At 44.2% G+C, this 19296-nt stretch overlaps 2 protein-coding genes across 2 annotated transcripts in view; one reads left to right on the plus strand and one right to left on the minus strand.

The window, feature by feature from the left end:
* Positions 1–1541: 1541 nt before the first annotated feature.
* LOC119053304 (translation initiation factor IF-2-like) lies at positions 1542–12090 on the minus strand. The gene is made up of 2 exons (XM_053657199.1): positions 11728–12090; positions 1542–2387 (listed from the first exon to the last, which is right to left on the minus strand). The coding sequence occupies exons 1-2, from the start codon at positions 12088–12090 to the stop codon at positions 1542–1544; spliced, it is 1209 nt and encodes a 402-aa protein (XP_053513174.1).
* Positions 12091–12108: 18 nt separating this feature from the next.
* PIK3R1 (phosphoinositide-3-kinase regulatory subunit 1) overlaps positions 12109–19296 on the plus strand; it is a 72068-nt gene continuing 64880 nt past the window's right edge. Inside the window, exon 1 of the mRNA XM_037150764.2 lies at positions 12109–12442. Within this exon, the coding sequence (XP_037006659.2) occupies positions 12109–12442 (334 nt within the window). The remainder of the gene's footprint in view (positions 12443–19296) is intronic.

A 19296-nucleotide genomic window follows, 5' to 3' on the forward strand; every position in this document is an offset into this window, starting at 1 on the left:
TCACCACATGGCTTCTTATAATACTTCTGTTTTAGGAGTCCAGAGAAGACTTTATTAAAGAAAAAGTTGTTCTTTTTTAAAAGTTTGAATACTGCTATTTTGTTGCCTTTGTTTTATTATTTCATAGAAATCAATGGCAAGTGAAAAGAAATTAAAATGCTAATATTAGTAACATGGGGACAGGTACCAATTTAATACAGATGACACAGACTGAAATTATTCAGTTTATGAAAAAAGGTCTATTGTCCTTTAATAGATACTCTTTGGACTTATGCTATGTGTTCCAGTAGGTTGGGGAAAAAATTCTTTAAAACATACACTAGAAATAAGTCACGAAAGACCATCTAGAAAAGAAGCTCAATTTAGGCTTTCATGGTATTTTTAGGTCGAGGGTAAGAGAACCCCAGTTGTAGCAGTGCCTAAGTCCCATTCCAGGAGCTGGTCATCTACAGCAGGATATTGCTAGGAAGGTTTCTTCGGACCCAAGTCCAAAGGAAAGGCAGTAAACATCATGGCAGTTACATCTCAGCCTATTGCACTGGATCAAAGCAATTCAACCACAGGGTGAGACACCTCATCTTATTTACCAAGCTCAGACAAACAACATACGAGGCCCTTCATTTTACACAGTGGGTGGGAAGGATGTAGCTTAGTAGATTTCATATTTACGATACTTTTAGACAGAGTGGATTCTGAAACATATTGGTAGCTGTCTGCTTCTGCATCGCCGTTTCAGGAGACATACTGGAATCACAGAGATGCCATTGCTTGAATAACCCAAAGTAGAACTTTTCCGTTAGAATGTGAGTCACCTTTAAAAACGATTACTATATTTTGTAAAGACAGTCAATAAATTTCAAAATGTTCTTTCTTCTACTTCCAACGTCCACTGGAATTAACCACCAGACTCAAAGTTTGACAAAAGTCTAAGTGCTTTGTTTAAAAAAAAAAAGTAATATTCTCACAAGGAATATTACTTTCTTTTATTTTATTTTCTGAGTGAAAATCTCACAAGGATTTTCACAAGGAAATCGGGAAAGAGCTGTAAAAAGGGCATTGGGGCAAGCAGGCTGGGAAAGTGCAGATCTCCAAACTGCAGAAGGTGGAATCTGGGAAGAGCTTCTTGAAAAGCGACTCTTACATGTTTTAATGGAAAAGAAAAGAACACAAGGTGCTGGTATCCCATCTTACTTGTCAGTGGAAGGTCTGAACCAAAATCAGGTTTTTGGGGGCTCAACTTAAGTAATGATTGTTAGTTGAAGAATCTGCCTTTGAAAGCTAACAGATTTGTGGGATAATTTAATTCACGTGAGCTTCCTCAGCCGACCCTATGAACAATAACCAAAGGACTCCAACATTTAATAATTGAGACTCCAGTCTGCCTGAGCGACCTACATTTGCTCCGTCATCTCAGGACTGGAAGGGATCAGCCAGCGTGCGCCCTCATAAAACTCTCTTCTCGCGGACCCGCCTGGCTCCCAGTGGCGGCGGTGCCAGGCTTGTGGATTTTGTGGCAGGCTGCGGGCACTTGTCCGTCCGGTTCACCCTTTCACCCCTCCTTCACCCAGAGGAGCCGCTCCGGGTGGCGTGGTTTTTCCGCTCACTCCAGAGGCTGTGCTGGCCAGGCTGGGAATTGCAGGGCCTCCGGGCTTTGCTCCAGAATCTGAGTGGTCCTCCCAGCCACCGTGCTGGGGGGCTGGAGGCTCGAAAGAGGCTGGGGTTTGTTTCAAGACGCTGGGATTAGAGAAACAGCCTCTAAGTCTGAACTTGTTCTCGACCTCCTCCAACCCCGCTGTCTCTGGTCTGGGAGACGTCCAGCAGCCGAGCCGGCTCCACACAGGCGAGCAGCAGCCTGGAGGACTCCAACCCAAAGCACTCCACAGCGGAGGTAACGCAAGCCCCAGTGGCCAGGGCATCCCCGCAGCGGGGCAGAAGGCAAGCAGGGCTAGCTGCTCGCCCTGGCTGGCTGGGCGACAGGAAGGGTCCGCAGGGGCGGAGCTCCGCCTCCTGGCTGCCGGGTTGGGAGCCGGCCTCCGAGAGTGGCAGCCGCTGAGGGCGCGGCGCCAGCGGAGAGGGGCGGGGATGCGGGCGCTGGTTGGCGCGGGCTCGGGGGCGGGGCGCACGGGGCTGGACCGAAGGCGGGGACGGAGCTGGGCGCCGGAGCTGCGAGCTGACGGAGAGGAGTCTCGAGCAGCTGGAGCGGAGTTGGAGGAAGCAGTGGCTGCAGGGGCAGGCGAGAGGGTTGGAGACCGAGAACTCGGATCGGGAACGCCGGTGGGTCGGAGCCGGATTCGGAGCCGGGCCAGAGGCGCATCGGAGCTGTGTGTGCAGGAGGCCGCCACTGCAGCCCCGGCCCGGGAGAGGAAGGAAGCCGGCCAGCAGGGGAGGTAGGCGGTGGTAGCGGGTCCGGGTGTGTGTGCTGGGAGGGGGTGGCTGTGCGTGCGCGCGGCTGTCGCCTCTCTCTTCCTGTCACCAGCAGCCGCTTCATCAGCGGAGCTGAGCGGGAAGAAAGTGGTCGGTCGCCCGTCTTCCTCGCCTCCGGCATCTCCCGCCTGCCCTGGGCCAGGCTCGTGGCCAACGGTCTGGCTCCCGTTTGCCGGTCCTTTCGAGCTGGCTCAGCACACTGTTGGGCACAACCGTCCTTGGAGTTGCAGGAAACCTCCGGCTTTACCCCACCGTTCAGTCTCTGCACATTTCTGAGGTTCCTCACTGTCGCTTTTATGCAGTTTTCCGGGGCCCTTCACGGGAGGAGAGCTGCCTGACTGCTGCCTTTGCGTTAGCGGGAGGGAAGGAGCGTTGCCTTCCTCCGCTCCCTCCAGCTGCAACCAGGGTCGCTGCTCCGGCCCTTACGCCGGCGGCCCTTACCCCAGCGGGCGGGGCGGTGGTGGTCCCCGGAGCTCACAACCAGCTACCCCCACCTCCCCGAAGTTTACCTCCCTCCTCTTCCGGGGTGGAGGAAGTGCGCCTCGGGGCGGCTGATCGCTGGGGCCCCAACTCAGCCTCTAGTGCCGGCTGGGCCTGGGCAGGTTCTTGGAGACACGTTTAACAGGGTCTTGGAACAGCCGGAAATCCAGTTTTTTGTAACACGGGGACAGACTGGAGGGACTTGCTCAGCAATATGGAGCCGGTTAGGGAGCGTAAGAGAGCGTGCAAGCCGGAGCTAAAATATCGTGGGGAACAGTCTGAAAACCACAGCTTTACACTCACTTCCCAAGGGCAGAAACTGCCCAGCAGATCACCAGACAAAGAGAACTGAAAAGCTCAGGCCAACCACTCCAGTCCAGAAATGTACTTTGGTAACCAGAAATCGAGCATGAAATGTAAGGGAGTAAATAGAATGGTTGTTACATGTTGAATGCAGAATGTGTGTGAACTGGACTGGGGGACATTCTTATGCTTCTCTGGGCGCTGTTAATATCGAAAAGGTCTCACTTTCACCGTGAATCCTGGTGGAGCTGCCGCGGTCTTGGCACCTGAGTATGAGTTCACTCTTCTGGGAGGTGGGGTTTAGGACTTTAGAAGCCATAGGGGTTTTTTTTTCTTTCCTTTTCCTCTTTGTCAGTACGAAGTACGAATGGATAAAGCAGTTCCGGGTTTTGAATGCAGCATGAGATTGTCATTTCAGTGTGTCATTTCAAGTTTAAGTTGTTAGGCGGGACATTCTCAAAGCTTATTGACTCGGGCTTAAGGTGCAATTGTATTTGAATATTTCATTACCTTGTGTTGCATTTTGGCGACTTTTAAGACAGGGAGATATTTATTAGCTAGGAAAGGTTGGAGTAGGTAAACAGGTTCATTTCTGAGGCAGGCTATCAGAGTAATGCATCTTCAAGGTGTAAGATCATTGGGACTTTGGTGACTTTAGCACAGAAGCCTACAAACATCTTTTATTATTGAAAAGAAAATAAAAAGCACCCCCTACCCCCCCAGTTATAATTTTTTTTGACAGATTGCACTATTCTTGAAATAATCAGTTTAAAAGCAGAAGATAATGGGTGTTTTAGGAACAAAAGTTGCTTAAACTTTGGGAAGCAAATATTCTGATCACTACAAAGAAAATACCCTAAGAGTGATTTTAAGAGGAGGTCCTTTTGAAGTTTGGGAAGGTGTGTTTGGTTCAGAATCAAAGTTCAAACTGGGAAGGCCAGTGGAGGAGGCCGCCTGCCTTGCAGAAGTTGGGTCTGCCAGCGTTGGCTGCCTCTGCTTTTATATGCCAGTTGCTGGTAGGTAGTAAAGATTCGTACTTTTTTTTGTTGAAGTGTGTAAGTTTTCATGGTTGGAAGAAGTTTTATGTATCTGATACTGGTTTTCAAAGTGTACACGCATTTGCTTTTTTAAACTTTCATCTTGATTTGGGCCTGCTCTTGCCAGTTGCATAACAGAACTCTGCAATGTACACACTGTTATCTGTTTTATCTACTTTTGTAAAATGATATCACTGTCTTTTCACATCTGTGATGATGACAGCCAATATGAAAAAAGCATTTCACTTCCCATTGATTTATTGCCTACCTTTAGCTATTTCTTGAAATTGAAATATATTAAGATCAGGAAATCCCCACAGCATAAGGTTGGTTTTGGAAAACAGAAGTGTATACAGTAAATTATAGGTAATACATATTTTGGTTATTGACAGTGGTGGAGGGAGTATGTGTTTAACTGCTGGGATCATCCATGGGACAGCTGATTTTAGAAGAGTTTTGTGTTCCAAATGCAAACCTACTGCACTTACCCAAATTTTGTGTTAAAAGTGTTGGCCAGAACTTTAATTAAGTTTTTCCATGAACGCCATGTTAGTTTTACGTTAGTATGTTGTTTGAAATTTTTTTCCTTATGTAGGGTAGGGGAGTATTCTAAAAAGCCGTATTCTGTAAGATTGTTCATTGAAATAGGAACAATTCTAGGTCAGCTTTTATTGTGCTTGCATCTTGTAATTTGCAAAATGTGTTTTATTGAATAAAGAGATGGTGCATGAACAGATTGAAAAAACATTTTGTGGCCAGGTAGACTGTAGAAAGCTGAGATGATGTTTGCATTTAGGGTTTTGCTTTTCATTCTCACATCTGGGGCCTACACAATGCAGAGAAAATGGGAAGTGCTTTTTTCAGTGTACTGTACATTTCAGAGAGGGCACAGGGGTTTGCCAGGGAAGGCAAGGGAATGGAGTGTCTCAGTGAAGCCCGAAGAAGGGGAGAAAGTTACTTAGTAATAGAAGGAAGGGGTTATCAATTAGTTTTTACCCTAGAAGGCACAATATAAATTACATAACATTTTTAAACCAAAAACTTAGCCTGTAACTAGTTTTCAAAATATTCACATTATTTACTGCCTTTTTAACTCCTAGCTCCTTCACCTATACCTTAATGTGATTACTTGCCACAATTCTGCCAATGCTGTTATTGGAATAATTTGCCAAAAACTGTGGCAATTAAAAGCCATTTCATGTATGTTATGCCAGATGAGCGGAAAAATAGACTGTGTAATCAATCACCCATAAACTTTTTTGTTTGGCTTATGTTAGTTGTTTTGTTTTTTTAATCATAGAATGAATGTAGTATAGATTTTGCTTTTTAAAAAATCCTACTATAAAAACATCCTTGGAGATTTTTAAAATCTTCCCAGCATTGTTTTTCTTGAGGCAAATCAAATACATACCTATAGGCACCTGTAGTCAAAATAGTTTTCAGGTTAACGAGCCACTCCTCCTCCCCCTATTATTTAAATCACAGGAATCCGGCCAAAATGTAAGGAGACTCTACGAGTGGGTGGAGTACTTTGTAAAACCAGGTGCCTGGGCCATTGTGCCTTGCCCTCTGCCCCCTCACTGGACCCCCAGTGGTCCAGATTCAGGGCTCAGCCCCCAGAAGTGAGGCTGTAACATGAGGACTCTGCTGCCTTCAGTCCCTGGAGGATTACATTTGTGCCCTCATCTTTTCCAGACAGCTAGAGAGAGCAAGCAAACCCTGTTGGAGCCCAGTGTTGTCCCCTAACTCCACCCCCTACCTGACACACACTCCCACACACCCTTGCTGCCTCCTGAGTCTCCTCTGCTCTGACCTTTGCAGAGACACCCTCTGCCTCAGGCCAGGACAGGACTAGATGGGCAAAGTCCACCAGCAGCCTTTATCTACCTGAGTCTGTCTGTTTACTCTGAGAAGGAGTTAAGGGGACAGCAGAGAGTTTTATTGTGGCTAGCTCCAGGACTCCTGTAGAACAGTTTGCAGCATTTAGAGGCAACGCAAAAGAAAATTCCTGGCAAATGTTCCTGTTTTTAAATAGGAATTGTATAAATGGCAGTACCATTCAATACTACTACTAATAGTAGTAGCAATAGTAATAATACCATAGCTGCCTGTTACTAGTTATGGAACTTCAGGCAAATTAACTTCCCCGCTTATTTTCTCATCTGTGAAATGGGGACAATAATTGTACCTACAGTGTCTGTAAGGATTAAATGAGTTAGATAGGCACAACACTCGTAAGTATTAAGCCTGGCCCATAGTAAGCTCTTTTAATTATCAAGTTCTAACTATCAAGCATGGAGCTCCGTGCTTTATATATGCAATTTAATTTAATCTTCATAATAACTCTATGAGCTATAGGTTTGCTTTTTGTGTGTCTACCTCCAAGATGCTAAAATTGTGCCACACAGAGGTTTAAGTAACTTGCCCAAATTTGCAAATCTAGGCACCGACGGGGACAGCTGCCGAGTCTGAAGCCTAGTGCTTTGTTTTTTAACCAGAGGAAGGACTTAGACCGTATACTTCAGTCCTCTCATCCCATGGCGCCTCCTCAGGGCCTCCTTTCAGTGATCGTGCAGAGAACCGGAATGGTCAGCCTGAAGGCCATTCCTGGGTGGTAGGATGCTTCTCAGGCCCCGGAAGCTGCAGTCTGAGTGCCTGCATCAGCCTTGCTTCTTGCCTCCAGGTGATGACCTCTGAGCCTAAGAGCTGCCTCCAGCTGGGCCTGGGTCTCGCTCTCTGCCCCTCCTGCAGGCCATCACTTTGCTTTCTGGGTAGTCTTGCCTCCTTATCCCTCCTTGTTGTTTCACCTGGGTTTGTCCCAGGCCCCCACCCTAATCCCCACCCCGAAAAGGGCTTGTAGGCAGGAGTCTTGACTTGGACACCCTGCTTCCTCACAGCACAAACTCAGCACTGAGCATGGCAGCTGGCAGCATGTTCTGGTTGGTTTGAAAATCAGTGGAGATATTGGATGACTGTGACTTCAGGATTCATTTGATCCCATCTTTTAAATTTTGTCTTAATTAACGTAAAATTCATATGCCATGACATTTATCTGGAATGCTTCATTTTAAGTTGAAATTCATTATGTTTACTTGGAAATTTTGACTTTTGTTCAGTTCAATTTTTATTTTATTCAATTTATTATCAATATTTATTTCAGATTTTTAGGACACATCTGAAAAGTGGAAAGATTTTTAAATGATGATTTTTGTTTTTTAAAGACTGTGTACATTCAGGCCCTGGCTGGTGTGGCTCAGTGGATTGAGCACAGGTCTGTGAACCAAAGGGTCTCTGGTTTGATTCCCAGTCAAGGCACAAGTCTGTGTTGTGGGCCAGGTCCCCAGTAGGGGGTGCATGAGAGGCAACCACGCTTTGATGTTTCCCTTTCCCCTGCCTTTTGCCCCCTCCCTAAAAATAAATAAATAAAATCTTAAAAAAAAAAAAGACTGCGAGCTTCTGTGGGGAGCTTGCCCTGAGCCCAGAGCCGCCACGCTGAGGAGGGCGAGGCGGGATGCAGGGAGGCGAGGCTGAGGGCACAGGACCCGCCACAGCCTTTGCGTCAGGACTGCAGACCCACTTTGTGCTGAGACCTGGTGCCAAGTTGCTAATTTATCACAGGATAGAACTATATGATCAGGATATATAGTCTTGGTTTATTTAAAGTGATTTAAACATACCCTTTATTCCTGCCTTGCACCAACTTTGCTACATCCTTGTCCTTTTAAAAGGGTAATGAGTAAGTCAACAAAATCAAAGGACATTTCAAGGAATGTCGTTTAGGTCTTTGCCAAAATGCCTGTAGGTTATAGGGTTAAATTGAAATTTTACTTTCAAGCAGTTGTATGTTAAGAAGTCATGGTTGCTTCTTGTCAGGCATAGAAACAACATTGATTTTGAGGAACAGAATGAGAATTTCTCAGTATTGTAGCAGAGAGAGGACATACACTTCCAAGTAACAATATTGCATATAGTCTTTAAAAGAATTGAAAGCCTGGAGCAAAATCATTCCCTTAAAGGAGAGTTTGAACTGTTCATATGATGTAATAGAAGAGTAAGTTAATTTGTTATTTGTAAGATTCTTTTATACTTTTTGTTACAGCAACATATGTATGCATTAGCTTGGAGACTAGATATAGCATCACCTTGTTTATTTGAAAACATTAACTTATGGATGATGGATATTGTCCACATATAAAAAACCTTTACTTTGTGAATAATTATGCTAGCGCTGGGTAGAGATATTTCAATGGACAGGTGTGTGTAGCCAAGGAGACCGAAGGTGAAATATTGTGGATCTGGGCAACATAGACCCCGCAGATCTGTCTGCTTAGGGCTCCACTGATCTCTGGAGGATGGCTCGGTCATTGCCAGTGCCTCAGGCTACTGAGCCTTCTGCATTCCTGCAGAGAACTCGGGGGTGAGAGAATAGAGAACTTGTCAGGCCTCCAGATGTGATTGCCTTTTGACTGTGGATTGATACTTTACATATCCCCCTAAGGGAAAACTGAGCTTTTAGAAATCGTGCAGTGAGGAGCCTGGGATGGCCACAGCGGGCACAGATGCCACAGGGATACAGGTGGCAGAAGCTTAAGCTCACACAGAGCAGAAATGGGCAGGATTCCAGAAGTGGGCAGCCTTCCAGAAGTGATGTGCCCATATTCTTTTACTCACTAGTTTATGGACTTCTTTGGCAACCATGCATTTTAATGAAGTCTCTTTGGAAGGAAATTTGCATGGTCCTAAATGCTGGGGCTTGACTGAACTGCTGCTGAGTTATAATGGCTTCTTTTTATGCAGGTGTATTTGTGAAAGAGCCACACACAGAGGCAGTAAGGCTGCTGTCTCAGAGTAAAAAACAGAGGTCAGAGTGTATAGGCAAGGAATCTGCACCGTCGACCCCACGGGCGTGTCTGGGCTGTCCTTCAGCATCGAAGCAAGTTGAGTTTGGGCAGTAGGGCTCCAGTGGTGGCGAAAGTGGTAGCTCTGGGGTCAGACTGCCTGGGTCTGAATCCTGGTTCCCTCTGTCAACTGCTCAGTGTTGTCATGGCCAAGATACTAAGTTCTTTGCACCTATGTTCCTCCCATGTAAAGTAACAGTCATCGATAGTACCTTCCTTGTGATTATCTTGCTGTTGAATGTGTGAATTGTATTGTTTTGAATGTGTGAATACGTACATGGCTCCCCATAAATATTAGATGATGATTGAACAGCTCCCCAGTATCAGGTGGTGACCATGATGACAACGACAATCGTTAAACTGGGCCTGGTGGCCAGGAGAAAGTGTGCGGTGTATAGTAGGAGAGTGGTGCCTGCCTCTCCTTAGCCAAGGACACTGTGTACCTCGCCTCAGGACACGATCCGCTTGTCGCCCAAGTGACTACTCAACTCTCCCTCTTCTCTTACAACATTGCTCTTCAGCCACTTAATTGGCACTGAATCCTGGCTGATCTTGAATTGTTTTCATTGATCTCCCTGGCCTTGATGGTGGAGGCCCAGAAGGCAGGAGCGGTGTGTTCGGCCTTCAGTCCTAGAGTCACGGGAGATCTGGGGTTCTTTTTATTAGACGAGGGCCCAGGGTCCTATGCAGTATTTATCTTACACAGGCTGGTAGGCTTCTTTTTGCAAATGGTGAGGGAGGGGGAATTTGTGGAGACATTCAGGGGGGTCTCTGGCACATGTGGCAGAGATTGCTACTCTTAGAGTCTGGCCTCGTTAAACCCAGAAGGTTCCTCAGGGTTATTTTTGTCTTCACACAAATTTAGCCTCAGGCCGACATAAGTGTGGTTTTCAGGTTTGTAATATCTTCACCAGTCATGGAGCCTTTCTTACCACAGTGTCCCCTGGTGAGGAACATGGGTAGCTACAGAGGTATGTGGTGAACAGGGGCTTGGTGATTGCTGAAATTCTGTTAAGAATCTCACCAAACTGGCCCACTGGGTTGTTGAAATAGAGGAAGCCATAAGCAGCAGTTGGAGGAAAGATCTACCAGCCTACTGGTTGGAGATTTTTTTTTCTTCCTCCAAAAAGACAAACACTGCCTAGAAAAGCTAACGAAAATTCCAAAGCAGATTTGGAGGAATTGCATTATTCTCAAGCGTATTGCCTGGTTTCCAGTCATTTATGGATATGTAAATTTTTATATTCTTTAGAGCTCTGTGTCTCATTTGTACAGAGTACATTTGTACTAAAAATGAGATTTGCTAAGTCTACATTTTTGTGTGAATTTATGCAGTGAATATTTAATTTGATTCTGGATCTTGCAAAAAGAGAAGCTGTCTTCAAATATAATATAGTTTATTTTTTTCATCCACTCTACTGGTTGCTTTAATTTTTTTCTCCAACAAATGAAATACAAAGTAGAATGCTAACCCAAATGAATATTCTTGCTACACAAAGATTTCCAGTGTTTGTTTTGCTTCTTTTAATATGTAACTCTCCTAAGAGTGTTATTATATTACAGCTAAGAGGCTTTAGCCATGTAAAGTTGAATACTTCACACTTCTGAATGCCAACATAACAATTACTCTGTGATTAGATTTTGCTTCTTAAGATACCTACACTGAAGAGTGCCTATAATATTAAACTTCTAAAGGATTCCACGCTGTAAAACTTACACAAGCTCTCTTTGATATAGCACACAGAAATTGTGTGGCTATTGATTTTATTGCTTTATTATTCACCCACCTTAACTGAAACCTTCAGGTTGCTTTGACTCTTTATAATAAAGATAATGATGTAAAATGAATGGGGTGCCAAGTGTGTATGTGGGCACACTTTCATACTGGCTGTCCAACGTGAACATACTAACTCACTAACTTAGACAATCTTTGACTCTAATTCCTCTGTCTCCGCTGTGTTAAAAAAAAGAAAGAAAAAACTTTCATTTCCCATTTCTCCCTCCACTAAGCTATCTGCATAGAGTAATCCGCAGTAACCGTCTCTACTTCCTCTTCACTTCCTTAACTCCTTAAGTTCTAGTTGCTCTCCTCAGTACTGATAGACCGAAGCCAGCGAGGCTGCCTCTTTGCCTCTAGACAGTTTAGGTTCCCTGTTCTCGGTCTTTCCCAAACGTGATATTTGCTTACTCACATCGTATCTAAGGTCGTGCCACACATTCCATTCTGTCTTCAGGTTCCTGCTGGTAGATGTCGTCTCTCCCTCCTCTGAGCTCCGCAGCGTTCAGACCCTGCTGTTTTCTGGCATTTACCTAATGTTCTCGTGTGCCATTTCCCTGTGTACCAGTCTTATCTCTGGTGTGACACTGCCACACGCCAGCACTGTTTCCACCCCTGCCTGGTGCTCTGGGAAGGCAGGGACTGTCTCACTAAATCTTTGTCGTCGATACCGTGTCAAGCAATAGCACGCTGGCTTGTGTACAACTGCCAGACTGATTAAGTACTGGTTGAATGGAAGTAGAAATTCAAATTCACACAGATGGCAAAGTGTGATATTCATTCATAAGTCTTGTTTTCCCTTTGCTAGGTGAAGCACGTGCATCGAGTGCAACAGTAAAATCAGACGACAGATGGACAGTGTGACGGGAGTGTCAGAAAGGATTGGGCCTCGCCAAGAGAGTCGGCCTGTAGTCCAAGTGTTGACGAGCTGCTGAAAAGGAAGCCGGTGCGAGAACTGGGGCCGGCAAAGGAAGCGGAGCCCTGTCTTCAGTCGCACCGTTGATGGAGGACAGATGGACAGCCAATGGCCACTCACCTCTCTTAAACCTTTGGAGAGTTGTCCTTTGTCCTCTGCTGGACACATACTAGGAATCTTAACACACTTTCTGAGTTCACGTTCCATAGAAGCATAAACAAGCCTGCAGCGTGTAGCCAGCCTCACCTGTCGCATGGTCACAGGTTTGCAAGCATGAGTGCCGAGGCGTACCAGTACAGAGCACTGTATGACTATAAAAAGGAGCGGGAAGAAGATATTGACTTGCACTTGGGTGATGTATTGACAGTGAATAAGGGGTCCTTGGTAGCTCTTGGATTCAGTGATGGACAGGAAGCCAGGCCAGAAGAAATTGGCTGGTTGAATGGCTACAATGAAACCACAGGGGAGAGAGGGGACTTTCCAGGAACTTACGTAGAATATATTGGAAGGAAAAAAATCTCACCTCCCACCCCAAAGCCCCGGCCACCTCGACCCCTTCCTGTTGCACCAGGTTCTTCGAAAACTGAAGCAGAAAGTGAGCAGCAAGGTCAGTATTGATGGGTGATTGCTTAATGGGTCACGCTGAAATGCTCTGGGCAGAAGTCATTTTGACAACTTTACCTGAACTTCTCCACGGTGCCTAAAAGCTTGACCAATCATTATGCAACTAGAAATTGTGTTTGTGGGGGGAGTGTTTCGTTCTAGGCAGATGGTGTCTGAGAGCCTGTTTAGTGAGTGTCTTTAAGCACTGCTGTTGCAGTTGTCATTGAATTAAATACTTACTGCTTTTTTATTCTTATAAATGGTATTGTATGTTTAAATAATCATTTTTAGGAAAATAGAGGGTACGCCTAATAGAAGTATATATTTAACGTTAACGTGATTTGTATGGAAAAATGTACAGAGTAATAAAATGACCACAGAACTCAGGGGAGAAGAAACCGTTGTTTTTATAACCTGGCATCCACCCCTCGGTTTCCTCTCCAGGAACATGGCGCCTGCAGCTGAAACCCAACCCCTCAGTCAGTGTAGAAGTAGCGGGGGTTCTCTTCCTTCCTGGTCAGTGTCAGACGGAGCATCAGTGCCTATAGTGTGCCTGGCCTTCATGGGGGAAAAAGATAACTGAATCCTTTTCTTAAATGGAAACCACCTTGATTCGAAGACCACTCCTTGTCGCTGGAGATGGTCCACATTTGAGATTTGTGCACAGCTGTTCATTTAAGGGTTTCTTTTGTCTGTTCAGTTTCACACAGAGACAAGTCTTTTTACTCAGCTTTGCTGTTGTCCACTTTGTCAATTCATTTCCCCAAGGGTAAATGTCAAGCATTTTTTTGCATTTGTGTAATTGTTTTGCCCTCTGAGACTGAGGTTGGTGTGGAAAGGTATGTTTAAAACAGGTGGGCTCAGTGGCAGTGGTTATGTGTTGACTAGAACTGACTGGGGCATCGCAGGTATTTCTGGAAGAGATTCCAGTACCATTATGCTTTCTTTAATGTGGGCTTATTCTAGCAAAAATTACTGAGGCAGTGAGAATAAGAAGCAGAAAATAAGGGCAAATGCTGCCTTTTAGTGTTGTAGAGTAATACAAGGACTGGGAATATTTTATAAAAGTCAGAGAATTTACTAAGGATGCCTGAAGGGAAGTGCATTTGCCTCTGCCACCTGACTGAGGAGAGATGTTGGCTTCATGAATGTCCCTGGCAATAATGTCCACGTATGTTTCACTGTACACTTCAGAAGCAAAATTTAATTTTTTTCAGGTGAGTTAAAATCTTCGTGCATACACACGTAGTCAACCGTTGTGTTTTGCATAATTTCACTTAACAAATCAAAGGTATATACATAGTTTTTCTCCCCGCCAAAATACATATTTTTAATTTGACCTTTTGTTTTGTACTTTAGAAACACATCTTTATAAATAACTAGGTTAATTCAAAAGGAAAAATAATTTAATTTATCCCAGAATACAAAAGATTATAGGACATAAGTATATCTGAATTGGATTAGAGAAGATTGTTTAAAAGGTGGAAAGAGATATCATTGATACTAGTGACAAAAAGATTTTGTAAAAATAATTTTTAAACAAAATTGCATTTGATAACTGCTTTTGGATATATTATACAGGAATACGAGTCTTTTTTTTTTTTCAAGAAAAATCTTATTAGGTCTTAAACGCTTTTATAATGCTTTCTTTCTCATGTAATATGACAATTGAAATTTTCAACAGCTTTTAAAATTTCTTTTAATCACAGAAATGTAGAGTAACATGAAAATTTTTAGCAGAATTTAAGAAAGAGACAGTGATAATGTGCATTAAAGGATTAGAAAGAACATGCCTGGATATAAATGAGGAAGTAAGAGTAATTGAGAGTTTGAAAAGACAGTGTTGGGGGTGTCAGGCAGGGAAGGTAGAACTAAAGGTTAGGTTTTCTAGAAATGTTAACCTTGTGTTCTCAGTTATGTTTTTAAAGCAGCATTAATTTATCTTTTTAAAAAGATTTTATTTATTTTTAAAAGACAAGGGAAAGGGAGAAAGAGAGGGAGAAAAATATCATTGTGTGGTTGCCTCTCGCACGCCCCCTACTGGGGACCTGGCCCTTAACCCAGGCATGTGCACTGCCTAGGAATCAAACTGGTGACCTTTTAGTTCATAGGTCGGTACTCAGTCCACTGAGCCACATCAGCCAGGGCATAATATTGTATTCTCATTTAAATATGATTCCTAGGAAATAAGAATTTCATAGCTCCTACTAGTTACATGTCAAATTGATACAGAAAGTAGTTGTAAGGAGAAATTTAGATGTTAAAACCCTATGGGTCTCTGATTTCTTTCGTCTAAGCATGTATTTATTTGAAAAACCTTTGTAGTGACAACATGTGTGAGGGCACGAAGGGGTAGTTCTTTTCTCTCATTGTAATTGAATTCTTTGGCCTTTTTCTCCTTTTACCGCCTCCCCCCGACCCCGAAAAATGACTGAGCCTGTTTTTTCGTGTTTGCCTGCCTTCATCTTATTAGGAGGTGACCCCTGAGGTCTGAGGACTACCTGCAGGTCTCTCTCGTTGAGACAGTGCCCGTGGACTGTTGGCACACCCCCGGAATGGGCCTGGGGGGAGCGGTGCCGGGGCCTGCCTGCCTGCCCACCAGTCATGTGGGCCTGGTTCCCTCTGCCTGTCGTCTTCTCTGTTTTTAAAAGAAAGGCATCGTTAGACTCTGGCCAAAAGTAAATTCTGTGTGAAGGATTCCTTCTTATGTAACAAAACCTGTTTCTCCACTTTCCTTGTACGTTCCTGGAAATAACTCTGGGATGTGCAACTTTTGGGGAGCTGGGGAGGGACTCAGAAAAGCCCATTGGAGAATCTGATGCACAACTCCTCTCAGGAAAATATACTGATATGTTCCACCAGTACATTTTGTGTTCATTTTTCTCACAAAGCCCTAGCCTGTGGTTTGGATTCAGTTTGGTTATTGGGTAATCTGGTATTGATTGGAATTTAAGTAACTCAGTAAACACGAACTGCATCCCTGTTTCGTGCTATGAAGCAGGTGTGCACGATGAAATTAAGACCCAAGAGAGGCAGCTTGCCCTCTGAGGCCCTCACCTGGCCCCTCCCACCTCAGGGCTGTGCTTCGTCCCCTGTCCTTGGACACTCCCTCAGACATCCCTTTGCCCAAATTTTTCTCGTGGAGGCTGGCTCTGCTCTCCTTGTTTCATGTGGCAACCTGCCCAGCTTTCGCAAAGCGTTTGTTATCTAAACATTCATTTACTCACCAAGTTGACAGTGTGTTGCCTGTGTCCTTGGTAAACTGTAAGCTCCATGAGGGCAGGGGCCTCAGTTGTCACCCTGCTGTCCTGACTTTCTAGAACAGCACAGTAGGTTCTCTGCAAGCAGATTAATTCTTGTTATTGAAGCTCGACTTTAGCTATTTCAGGCCCACATTACTGGCAATTGGCCACGTGCACTGTCCGTCACGTGGAGGCGTATACACAAGCCTGTGATAGCCGCTCCTGTTTTTGAAATCATGGTGTATTTCTTATTCGCATCATTCACATCTGAGGTATCTTTGCAGCCTAGACCTCGACCATTGTCTACTATGTATGTCCCCAGAACTGTATTTCTACCCCATGATTAGGAGAGGTAGTTCTGTTGGTGGGAAAGTGTGTAAAGACCATGGTGCATTCTGTCCGCTACTTAAGCAAAGTGAGTATAACATGTGTTAAGGAAGGTCAGAGAGTTTCCTCTGGCATAGGTTTTTTGCCCTCTCTCCTCTCCTTTTATCTCCTTCCCTTTGCATAGAGCTAAAATTTTCATACGAGGGTCACGTTTCATTTTTCCACAACCCAGTAAAGCTCCATTTTACCTTCTTTGGAGAGAAGCTCTTCTGTGTTTTGTACAGATGAAGGGTGTTGATGGGTGTGTTTCCTTCCCCTTGTGAGAAACATCCTATTGAAAGACAGCACCCTAGCTTTTGCATTAGGCTGCTTAGATGCTGGCACTTATTCACAGACACATAACCCCATTCAACCCTGCTTCCGTATTTCCTCTTGCACACAAGGAAGTGAATTAAGTGAGGGAGGCGGGGGTGTAGGCATAGGGGAATGAAAATGTGTTTCTTCCTCTCATTAGTTAGCTGCCCTGTGGGGGCTATTTCTCAAGACAGCAATTTGAGATCCTTTTACCAAAGTGGCGCTCGTGCAGAGTATTTAGACCAGTGAGATTCTGTGACCACGATAGTTTGTCTAGAAGGTTGAAATCTGCTAACTTCTGAGATCACTTAAGAATCTGAGTCCATAACCATTTCCACCCCCTACCCACACACTCCCCCCAGGGTGCACTTCTGACTTCGACAGGAGGGTCCCAGGTCCTGGCTGGTTTCACACATGAAACATAAAGCATGCATTTGGTGTGACTCGTTTAAGTTTGGGTCAAAATTCTTTCTAAACAGAAAAAAGAAAAAAGCACGCAATCTGTGTTTGTGTTTCCTGGTTTCCCCAGCCATGTTAATTTTCCGTCTTTCACACCCAGCATTTGAGTGGCCCTCCGTGGTTGTTGCTGCCCATCTAGAAAGCAAGCAAGGCTGCGATAAGTCACATAAATTGGCAACACTGGACAGAGGTCACAGAGGATAGCGACCTGATCCCAAATCACACATCTTCGCTGGGCCCTGTGGTCATAATGTGTCACTGTTCTTCACAGAACAGCATCTTCGAGAGCAATTTGCTTTGCTTCACAAACCCCTGCCTTTATGAATTCTGTTTAATTCATAATATGCCTTGTCATAACTTCTCTTACCTTTTCTCCTACTGAAATGAGGCTGTGCTCTGAAGTTGGAGGGTTGTGTTGTTACAGCCCCCGGAGTGATGGGGTCACATGGCTGACTCGTGCTGTTCCCTCCCCCCCCTGCACGGGCCACTGCTCTGCTTTGTGAGACAGCAGAGATGTTTGCAGGGTATTTGAAAACAGGGGCCTGGGAGCCCTGTCTCTAACTTCTGTCCAGCCAGAAAAATTAATCAGAACACAAGATTTTTTACCCAGGTCTAAAAATTTAAGAGTTTGCCCTCTGTATTTTAGCACAAAGTGAAGTACATTTCCAGAAGATGTACTTCAGAGGTTCCAGAAGGAACCTTTAATATGGTTAAAGAGTACGCAGGTCTGGAGAAAACAAATGTAATAATTAGTTTTGATAAAATCAGGTGGGCCTGACCTCTCCTCTTATGCCCACAGAATATAATCCTTATGTATTAAGTTTTATGTGATGAGAACAGTTCTCGAGAACCAGCTTTTCTTTTTTTACTAGCTTCCTGATTTTTAAGACATTTTCCTATTAATTTTGAATTTAGTTATTTTGTTTTCCCAGAAATATGACAGAGGCAGGAAAGTTACCCTAATGAACAATTTACACATCCAAGGTTATTTGAAAAGGAAATTGACAAGAAGAGAAAGGACCCTCACTTTTGCTGCTTTTTCGCAGGAAGTGTCTGCCCCGAGCTGGCCGGGCCACTCAGGAATTTACAGGCAGGTCCTGAGTGCTCCCACCGGGCAGAGGAGGACATCACTCCCTCCTTCCTCCAGGGAGGGCCTTGATTTTCTCTTCCCTGGACTCCTGGTGACAGTTAAGTTCGGGGTCACAGATAAGACATTGTGTGATGACAACCTTTGTGCCAGGCCACCACAACCCATGTCATTTAGAATCACAGAGCTTGTGGTGCGAAAGTTGTCTTTTCTTCCTTAAGACAGACATATCTTCGGACGCTTTTGTTAAGGCTTCTGTGTTCTCGTTCCAAAACGGGTCCAATATCCCCGTCTGTGCAGCCTAAATAAAGCCCTCGCACCTCTGGTTTGAACAGGAGCTGTCAGTGTCGGGAGCCGGCTTTGTTACCTGCAGCCAAGCTAATGTTGATGCTCCAGCAAATTGTCATAAAAGGAAAACTCTGTAGGCTAGAAGTGTTTCCTTTTTAGCTTAGTTTCAATCGAGTCTTTGATAACTTTGATGTCAGTCTTTTCTGGTTTCTGGGTGAATGCATCTTTGTCTATAACAGGAGAAAATCTGATTAATAAGCACTTTTCCAGTAAGTCTGAGTTTAAGAAAATAAACATTCGAAATTCAGAAATTCAACAACAAATGATGCCTTACATCTGCTAAGTAGCATCCACACAGGGGAGAATTTTGTACCTCTGGCAAGTGAGAATACCAAGGATATGGTGCCATTTACATGTCCACGTTTTTCTTAGTAAAAGAAAACAGATGTCAGCAGTACAGCTGGCCATCCCGTACGTGTGTGTCTCTGTTGCTAACACATTTCCGTGAGGAGAAACAAAACTGGTCTGAAGGCTGAAATGGGAGAAAATGACTTGTTGCGATAGCTAGAGATGAGAACCGTAATTGCATGATGGATTATATCTTGATGTTTTGAGGTCTTGATTGGGTTTATAGTATTCCATATCACAACGGTTCTTAGGCTTTCAGTGAAATTAATTTAAATAGATGAGGTCAAGGGGAACTAGGCATTGGCTTTATTTTAATTACTTGGGTACGATTTCCCTAAAATGTCAAGTGTAACAAAATATTGTGGAATACTTTACAAATGTGTTATTCCTACTTACTGACTTATGTAAAGGACCATGGTATTTTGTTTCTACTATGATAATTTTATACAGTGTACCTTGTTAAAATGTTCTGATAGAATATAACTCTGCAGTTAAAACAAACAAACAGCAGCTCTTTCTGTTTGATTATGCATGCAGAACTTTCTCCCCGGTATTTTTATGCCACCTACAGTGTGGCTGTCATTTTTGGGAACACCTTCTCTGGGCTGTTTCTTGCTAGGAGGGGTGCGTACTCATCTACTTGCCAGTCTTCACTCAGTTGGTAGCACATATCATGCAGTTCCTACAGATTCT

The sequence above is a fragment of the Artibeus jamaicensis genome, unplaced genomic scaffold (genome assembly GCF_021234435.1).
Source record: "Artibeus jamaicensis isolate MK-2021 breed Jamaican fruit bat unplaced genomic scaffold, CSHL_Jam_final scaffold_369, whole genome shotgun sequence".
Lineage (NCBI taxonomy): Eukaryota > Metazoa > Chordata > Mammalia > Chiroptera > Phyllostomidae > Artibeus > Artibeus jamaicensis.

What these genes read in the sequence shown, in the direction of transcription:
- LOC119053304 (XM_053657199.1), bottom strand. Translation starts at nt 12,090, where the DNA reads ATGCGACAGGTGAGGCTGGCTACACGCTGCAGGCTTGTTTATGCTTCT. An exon ending in ACTCGATGCACGTGCTTCAC is followed by an intron (nt 2,388 to 11,727) that starts CTAGCAAAGGGA and finishes ACCACCGCCTAC; the next exon opens with CTCCCCTGCTGGCCGGCTTC.